This window comes from Ruditapes philippinarum, unplaced genomic scaffold, assembly GCF_026571515.1.
Source record: "Ruditapes philippinarum isolate M1 unplaced genomic scaffold, ASM2657151v2 ctg14565_1_1_1_1, whole genome shotgun sequence".
Taxonomy (NCBI): domain Eukaryota; kingdom Metazoa; phylum Mollusca; class Bivalvia; order Venerida; family Veneridae; genus Ruditapes; species Ruditapes philippinarum.
Window position 1 is genome coordinate 1,281 of NW_026866951.1, and position 10,187 is coordinate 11,467.

Below are 10,187 nucleotides of genomic sequence, written 5' to 3' on the forward strand. Positions count from 1 at the left end.
TGGTTTCAGGATAATTTAGCAATAAGAAAGAATTGATACTGTTGTCACCACGCAATATTTTATGGGCCTGCATATGATATTCTGTCTTCATTTAGAATTAAATAACTTATGTTGATAAAGTTATCCCTTGAACATTTTTTATAAATGTCCCATAATGGTAATTTCTTGTAATGTCTATAGATGTTATGAAAGAACACAATGTTTTGTGTATGACTGTATGTAATATGTATGTGTAATCAATTTCTTTTTCACAGATTCCAATGGAGTTAATGTGTCAAAAAGAAGCTCGACTTGCAATCTCAAAGGCAGCCAGTGTTTTTGTATTGTATGCTACCTCATGGTGAGTTTCTAGCCTTTTCTTTATCTTTGTATTTTGGGGCATCTGTGGTAGAGTGGTTTAAGTCGATAACTTTAAACCATTTGCCTCTCACCGCTGTGGGTTCGAATCCATCAAGAAGCTTTGGTTCTTCTGAATGAGGAAGCTATCTAGTTAACTTACTGAGGTGGTTCTACTCTGATGCTCGGTTGTGCCTGTAATAATGCACAGAGGGGCACCTCACGGAGGTCTTTCTCCAGCACTAAAGCTGGAAATCCTATATGACCTTTACAGTGAAAGTACAACGCTATCTAACACACCTGTTGATTGATGAATCTACTCCCTGTGACAACCTGTACTGGAAGTAAATAATTGACGTTCACCTTGGTTCCCTACAACAGTACAGCTGGAAGTCATCTAATGAAATAAACAAAGATTGCACTACTTAAACTTGACCAAAAATACATGTATATAATATAGGTCATTGATAACTTATAGTGAAATTTATCATATTGAAGACTTATTCAAATTTCATTTGATCTTTAGAAGATTATTAAAGTACAGTCGAACTTTGTTCGCTCGAACTCGGAGGGCCCGTGAAAATTTGTTCGAGAGATCGGTAGTTCGAGCCAACCGAGGTTGAAAAATAAGATCGTACATAGAGGCATATACCTGTTTGAATGTTACCTTTGTTTTTATCCATCTGTATTGTTGTTACATTGTAACAATGATCGATGAATTCAATAAAAATAATACAGTCTTCTTTATTTTATTTTGTTATACACAATATAATACAGAGTTTACATTTATCGTGAATCACAATCTAAAAATAGCACAGGCAAGTCTGTTCATTTATCATGGATCACAATCTAAAAATAGCACACACAAGTATCAATCTATTAATAGAGCAAGATTTTATAGCACATGTCAATACACAATTATCGGGAAAAGTCATTTAAAAGTTCTTAATATTTCACAAGCTTTCATAGCTTCCCCAGTTCATCATCTTCTTCCGTTTCTGTTGGATCACTTTCGGTTGAGTTCCGTGCCGAAACTAAGTCCTCAATAATGTCTCTATCACATGTTTCAGCACATCTCACTCATTTCTTTAATATCATTAATTACCATTAATATGCGTTTTGTTTGCATCTTAAATAAAAACGGTCGGTAAACAAAACAAACAAATCGATGAGCGAATATCACCTGTCTTTTTGTATAATTCAACCTTAATTGCCTTTATCACAAGGTGTTAAAAACACGAGACGCCGACTGTCACTAATTAGCGGATCGTTCACAGCTTTTGAAATTTCTTTGTGTTCGACCGAAAACGTGTGATTTTCACTATATTTCTATTGGAGGGACCGAACAACCTGTTCGAGAGTTCGAGCGATCAGTGTTCGAGCGATCCGAGGTAGAACAATATATGTTATATAGGGAATTCGCCGGGACCGGACGATGAGTTCGAGCGAAGGGAGGTGTTCGAGCGATCCGAGTTCGAGCGAATGAAGTTTAACTGTATGTGAAATGAAAATGAACTTTGCTGACTGATTTGCAGAACCAACAATCCTGCGTTATTTCAAGTATAAAAGTTAAAATTGAATAATTGATAGCTGGCCCTCTTCTAATCTAAGGCTTCACTTTTTTGTTCATGTCTGTGAAACAAGGTTTTGCTAAAACTGATGTTTGACTTGTTTTACCTAATTGTAAACTAGTGCATACAGTATGACCAAGCCATCTATAAATAGATATAAACAATTCCAGGTAATGTAAAGATATAAATCACATGATGTGCTGCATTTCTCCATGTTGTCAATTTATCTTTTCAGTTCCAATAATTTTGCATTAAAGTGCAAGAGAAAAACAATCACAGCTAAAGATGTTCTAGATGCACTTGAAGACATGGAGTTTGATCAGTTTGTTGACCCACTGAAGGAGTGTCTTGAAGGTTCGAGAGAATAGATATTTAGTCCAAGGCTCAGGATGAGCTATTGAGATAAATGTTTGTCCTCAGTCTCCCATCATCACCTAGATTGTTAATGGCTGCATTTTTTGTCATAGTTGTCACAAAACTTGGTTAGGATGTTTGCCCCAGTAATTGAAGATCACTCTCCAATAACACATGGATTTTGTGACTGAATTATTGTTCATAGTGAATTTACAAAATTCCTGAGTTACTCATAGTTAAGGCTGCTGTTTTACTGACAGCTCATGTTTTAAGCATTAATCTATATTTTAATATTACTTAGGTGAGGACTGAAGCAATGGCTCATTTACCTAATGTAGCTGACTTAAATAACCTATCCCATACCTCTGACATTAGGGATATTACTGTTAAATTTGTGGAAGCACTCGCTACGGTGTGCCAACTTCCCTGTGGCTTACTCTGACCAAAATAAGCTTCTGTAACTGTGATATATTGTCCAACACAATAAATTACACAAATGAGTAAATAAACGCAAATTGCTGATTGTTTATGCTTCAAATTTTCCACAGAACTCTTGCATGAATGTCAATTCTTTTATGAAGTCTTTATCAATTGATAAACTGATTTACTGTAAAGATAATTTTTTGTTCCTCTGAATTACAGATCATCATTATATGTTGTTCTTTTTAGCTTTTAAGAAAAATCAGCAAGGCAAAAAAGACCAGAAGAAAAAAGAGAAGGAATCTGTGAATGTGTCAGGCAGTGGTGATGCTGAAGATGAGGGTGTGGTTGTTTTAGAGGAGGAGTCAGGGGAAGATAATGGGGAGGAAGGTGGGCAGGAAGAAGGAGGAGCTATAAACGGTGGGGAGGGAGATGTTGTTGAGATTTCAGATACTAGTGAAGATTAGTGATGTTGTAAATTGTAAAAATAATGAAACAAGTGTCCCTTGATATTATAAAGTGCTGAAACAGTAACTTTATAATTGTGAAGAACTGAAATAATAAATTTATATTGTGAAGAACTGAAACAATAACTCCATATTGTGAAGAACTAAAACAATAACATAATATTGTGAAGAACTGACAAAATATATTTATATTGTAAATTACTGAATTGATAGCTCCATATCATGAAGAACTGAAATAATAACTTTATATTGTGAAGAATTGAAATAATAACTCCTAGCGTAGCAGGAAAATTCATTAGCATTAATACTGAAAAAAGAGACTTGACATGTAAAATGTTGACGGCCTCATATTTATTGTATTACTAGTGATATGCTAAATTATTGGGTGATTATTTGTGTTGTTCATCATTTTCAAATTTTTTTTGGAAAATTGTCAGCTCACCATTAATTTTGTTTAATTTGTTTGATTATTTAAATGCATGTGCCTCAAGTTGATTGTATTAAACCTATGATAGCTTGATAATTTCAATATTTTATTTAAAAATTTTGCATGGGTCATTAGGTTTAAAAAAGTTCACTTTAGAGTAGGGATGTCATTGATGGAATATTTTGTATTGATATATAGAGGGACAAATATTGTCAATATTTCGTTATATTGACTTTGATAGTATATACAATAAAAGACATTTAAATATGTGTTAAAAATTGTGATCCTGGTGATATGCCTGCTTGTATTAGACATTACAAATATTACAAACTGACAGAAAGTTTGTTTTTTCTGTTATTTTTGTTACTGACAAACAGAATTTTAAATTAAAGTTAGCCTAGAAAACTCAGAAAAAGTGACTTCTCTGATAAGTCAAAATAGAGAGGTATATTCCCAAACAGAAATAAATTTTAGATTGTATTGATATTTGAAAGTGTGTATAGATATTGTATCAGATGATGAATATCGCTGATATTGCGATATTCAATGACAGCGGTGCTTTAAGAGTCAGACAGATAAACATTAATTCAATATTTGGCATATCTTTACTTGTTTAAAGTTGTTGTTTTTTTAGCAGAATTTCAATTCCAGAACTGCCATCACTGTGTTAAACTTGATTTAGTATACTTGACGTGACCCTGATTTTAATTTCTTAATGGTTTCACTCCAATTACATGTATACTGTTATACAATGTTTATAAGATTATGTATGAATTAACGGGGGGGGGGGGGGGGGGGGGAGGGGGGGGGGTCAAGTTGTATTAATTTTAGCTATTTAAGAACATGCTGTTCTATGTTATTTTGTAAATGTATTTAATTACATTCAATGACTTGTAATAATCAGTTACACATTAAAGTAGAACTTTCATAGTTTAAACTTTTATAAGGTTGATTTTCTCATTGTGTCATAGTAAAATAAAAGTAAAGATATTTCTTTCTGTAATTATATTATATGCTAAATAGAAACCTAAATATCTCAAAGTTTTGATTGTAGATCATAATTTGGGTATACTTATCCATTTTAAGTGGATGCCCATTGTGTTTTCACAGTATGTTTTTGTATATGAATTTGTGTATTTGTAAATATAATAAAAAACCTAAATACTCTTCTGAAATTAATGTTATCAATCCTGATTTTGTAAGATGTGACCTTAGTGAAAATGTTGTAAGAAGTAGCTCCAGTAAAAATATCGTAAGACTTGGCACTAGTAAAAATATTGTAAGACGTGGTTCTAGTAAAGATATTGTAAGATAATGAAACAATATGCAGTGCACAGTTATGGGCTTACTTGGTTAAAAATTGTCCCACATCTGGGATTATTTGATTTAAATAGACTTGCATAGGAAACACATTACCTTTCATTGGGTGAAACTACAATATCTAAAGCTCTAGCATTACCTTGTGAACGTCAGCGAAACTGATATGAATCATGCCTCTAGGTTCAATATTGGTCCCGACCTAGGGGTCACTTGATTTATATAGACCTGTATTGGAAAGCACATCTGACACTTGCGACTTCCCGTCGCTCGAGAGGCATAGGTCACACCAGATGGGTGACCTAGTTAGGTCACTTAGGTGTGACCTAACCAAAGGCGAAGGGTGTGACCCTACAAAGAGCTGCTGCTCCCGGAAGAGGTGCCATTCCTTTATATTGTCTACTGCGTTCAAGATGCGAAGAACTGGGCCCTAGAGAAGATCTACGACGAAAGGCGGCATGAGAAGACCTCCGTTGCGGCTCTACGGTCAGCGACGTTGCAGGCAAACTAAGACCTCCGTTGCAGGCTCTACGACCAGCGACGTAACAGAGGCCGATAGTCTGGTACATATGGCAAAGCAGGCACCCAGTATAAACAAAATTAAACACACACACAACACCTCTGACTTACAGCGTGAAACTAATATGCCTAACTTGGGTATTTGGCATGTAACATCACTGTGAAACGCAAAATAACTGGTATTAATCATGCCCCTGGGGTGAATATTGGTCACTTGATATACATAAACTTATTAAGAATACACTTTAAGTCTTATTGTGTGAAGCTACAAAGCACGGGCATCAATTTGCGGATTACTTCAAAATTTATAGTAATTATGACCCTCTGGTAAAAAATTGCCCTGCCCCGGGAGTCATCTTATCTTTTTGGTGATGAATACTCTGCCTCTATATTTGGCATGTAACCATTCCTGACAATTATCTAAGCCCTTTATATTATAGTTTCACAAAAGAAAACAAGTGTATTTTCCTATACAATTCTATATCTGTATGTAACCCCCGGGATCGGGCCAATTTTTACCCCAGTGACATGACTAACATAAGTTATGTAGATCGAGGTCCACCAAGCAATGCTACGAGTGTTAAACAAAGGGCTCTGGGCTTCATACCGGAAGTTCGATAAACTGGAATGCACATGAAAGAAGTGAGAACCTACGGGTTCCAATGTTACCATAAAGGGATGTTTCATGAGGCAATGACGGAAAATGGCGTCACGGCGGACAAAACTGCTTCTTATATAGATTTTGTACTTCCTTTTAAACCTCCTTTATTTCCTAGAGACCTTTCAAAGAATAAACAAAATGAAATAAATTTCATATACATGTATTTATTTTATAAATTGTGTAAAGTTCTTTCAAAAAGTAAACAAATCGAAATAATGTTCATAAATTTAGTTTGTAAATTGGGTTGGGTCGGATTGCTTCTGTTCTATACGTTTATAGTACGTATAAAAGGCGTTGACGAACAAGCTCAATCAGACCGAGCGTGCGAGATTTGTCTAATTGGGCCGCCTTCAGGATATTCTTTTAACTGATGAAAAGTTACATTTAATATAAAAAAATCTTCCGAACAAGCAAAGAGCTGATAAAAAATCATTTCGGGATTTACCTATAACGAAATAGGTTTAAGTGGGAGAATGGGTTGTGGCAGCTGCTAGATGTCCTGTGTTTAAATATTTTCTGGTTTATTGATACCAATGCTTAATTGTACCGAAGACTGAATATTACTGTTTTTGATTTCCTTGTTAATATTCAGAGTATTGGAGCGAGTAAAGAACCTTCCTGACAGACACTTTGTTACATTTATTTTCAAATGACTTCGAGTCAGACTTGTCATGCCCATTTCCCTTTCACATAATTTTCCGGTTAAGGACCGGTTAAAGGGATACTCAGGCAAATTAATGACAACAATATTAAAATGATCTTAGGTACTCAAATCACGTTAAATAACATTTTTTAAAGTCACAACATGATTTTCTGTGTAAATTCTTTATATTTTGGGTTTGAAGCGTAAATATATCTATTTTTGTGGAACGAAAATATAGCCGCCGACAGAATCACCGAGTAGTTTAAAAACAAGTCATTTGACCTGAACAAACCATGGAAGTTACAATCACAGATATTGTGGATATTGTATGATCTTCACTGAATCCATTTTATTCTTATAAGGCAAAATGTTTTGTTCCTGTGACTATACCTAATGTATTCATTTTAGTACATTTACAGAATAATGAATGAAATATTCAAAACAAATAAATGAAAATTTTGCCTGTGTCTCCCTTTAATTAGTGTTGCAAAATAGTGTAGTTTCACTGAATATTGAAATATAGTCTGAAATCGGACTCAGAATTGCACAAAAAAAGATTTCAGTTTAATTCTGAGCTTATTTCATTTTTGTCTTTTGAGTATGTTAATGATTCAAGTGCTCTAGTTGATCTTAAGAATTCAACATGTATGATTTTAGACTTTTGACCGTATAAGTGGATTTTCTTTAACGGCATTTCAAGGCTGATTCTGGTCGCAGTCGATCGTCGAGGAAGCCATTTTAAAACTGAAAATATGATCGTAGATCAATTTTAATATCATGGTATTTACGAACTCCTAGTAGACATCACACATACCCAGTATTTTCCTTTTATACATGTAGTTTACTATTTTATGCTGTTCATTAAGGGTCCAAATGTAAAAAGTAGTTATGAAACAACAACCTTAAACTTACGCATCACGTTTACAGGTGGTTTAAATACTATCATTCGTAGATAACAATGCAATAGTGGTCGCCTGCATTCCCCTATATATACAATACAAAAGTCGCCTCCATATACATTATCATTGTAGCTTCCATGTACTTTCGATACGGTCAAATTTTACTCGCGAGCTTGCAAGCAATACGATGGTAAACAATGGAACATTTTCCAGCATAAGATGTTATTTTCATACTTTGACAGTATCTATTTGATTGTCCTGAACATCGAAGGAATTTTCAGACGTAATTCTATAATTAATATGAACCAAAGTGCGCAATGAATCTAATTCCGATTAAATGATGTCCTATACAGTCGCGTTTCATGTCCCGGAAGGGTTAAAGTTTACGCTTGCCTCGATTCTGAAAATCTTACAAACAAATGTCAGAAAATCCACTCTGGTCAAATTTTACCTCACTTCCCCGACCCTCGTGTCCCCTTCCCCTGAGCGCCTTTGCTTAATAAGCCTTTTGGTCAATCATTAAATTTGTCTTCTTTAATTTTCGTGCGGTTTCTATTATTTTTATTATGTATCATTAAAGTAATTATCCCGTCCGTGCTTTGCCTTGTGCACTGTCCTGTTTTTGTTTGTTTAGGGTCCTGCTGGGCTCCTTGTCGGTGGTCCTTTGTTGCTTGATCGTGCGGGGGTTGCGTTCGTTCAACGCCGCCCTTCCTCGTTGATTTTGTTTTTCATATTTTCTGACAATTAAAAATAATGTTTGACACAGTAATGGGACTTAAAATAAGTAAGAATAAAACTATACCAAACCATTGGACTATGAGTGCCAAAAGTTGTAAAGTATCATTAATTCATTTAACCTTCTAGATACCTGATACTATTGATACTAAAGAGATGAAGAAATAAAACCTAGTTTAGGCTAGTTATCACATAAATAAGAAATATGGCACACAGTCACCGCCAACCATACCACGGTCAAAATACTATATGTATTACTAATTAGGAAAACATATTTTTATAATATTTTATTATATTCCATCCTGAGAAAATGAATATTAGTCTTCGTATCCAAATATGTTTTTTTTTTGGAATCAAAACGTTCAAGGAAAACTGCCATGTTGTTATATTTAGAAGCATAAAGCGACTTTGAAAAAAACTCAAAGCAAGTGGTACATTACATGTTGCATTGATATAAAAATAACGCTGCGCAATATTCACCTGTGTACATGTTTTAGTGTATATGACGTATCAACACATTACCTAGCATTTGCTGCAAAAGGAAATGTGCAATCAAGGGTATATTTCATGAATTTCAGATGTCTATAAATTACAAAGGAAAATGTAACACGTTTTTATACCAGTCAAACAATCGCTTCGTCAGCTCGACGTTTTCTAAGAAAACGAGAAAAAACAAAGAACTTTTGCTACTGTCATGTTGTAGTTGCTGATGCTGTTGCGAAACATTTAACGTAGGTAATATAATTATATATGTGTTTTAATTTTTCAATTAATCGCCTTCATACTTCGACGCAACAATCCTTTGGATACGACGTTCAAGTTGACCAGACTGGACTTGACCATGATTCATTAATGACCTTGATCTTCAAGGTCAAATATTTTAATTTTGCTTGATGTAAGCCATAACTGGCAGTAAATTTGTTATTATGAAAGGATTGTCTATAAGCATGAACGCAACAATCCTTAGGACTTTTGCCCAAGTATAATTCAAATCTATAAATAAATAACAGTGTGATAACAAAGTCGTGCGATGGCTCGTGTTTTATAGATCCTATAAAAGAACAACAATACATAAATGTAGCATGCACGCATACTTAAAATTTGATTGCAATCTGTTAAGTGCATTTAGGAATTCATTTCAGACGCGCAATATACTTAATAAGAATTTTGATAATCCGGCAATATGTTTGAAGTATAAAATATACCTTTGTTTTACTATGTTTTAATGTTGACTTTTATTATGTGAAGCATTGCTAACAACTACAATATATGTAATAGAAGCAGCTTGAAACATATCTCTTACTTTACAATTTAAATCTTTAACTACAATAATCTGTGCAAGAAACAATGAGAAACAACAGAAAACATTCAAAACAAATTGGACACTTTATACAATATTAATGATAACTTATGGTGGCTGAAATGTATCATGTGATATTTTCGCTCCGCGGGGCGCCAGGCGGATTCACGATCATGCCACGTGTTAATCAGCTTCACAGCTATATATGTGTCAGACCTATGCTTACCCGGTATATTTTATCATATCATATTGATAGAACTATCCTGAAGCGGGATTGCTGTAAAAAGGAAGGACACTGTAACACTGTTTAACTGATTGTTTGCTTCAAAATGAGTCTACGACATATCGTTGTCTTCGGATTATGTGTGCATCTTTGTAAGTATTTGTTTACTCGCTTAATTCTATATTAAAACTCTCCCATTATATTTGGTCAGCAAAATCTAATCTAAATGTTGAGAAATTGTATTTCAATTTGTTAAGAAATGTACAAATGTAAATTCAATTCGATAAGAAATTTAAATTAAATTCGTTCAGAAAT

At 34.2% G+C, this 10,187-nt stretch overlaps 1 protein-coding gene across 1 annotated transcript; it reads left to right on the forward strand.

Annotated features, from left to right (window-relative positions):
- Positions 1–327: 327 nt before the first annotated feature.
- On the forward strand, positions 328–3,692 carry LOC132734309 (DNA polymerase epsilon subunit 3-like; the record flags this gene model as incomplete). The annotated part of the gene is given in 3 exon segments (XM_060721027.1): positions 328–340; positions 2,143–2,261; positions 2,931–3,692. Coding segments are annotated over 3 exon segments (350 nt in total), but the record flags the coding sequence as incomplete, so codon positions are not given.
- Positions 3,693–10,187: the final 6,495 nt, after the last annotated feature.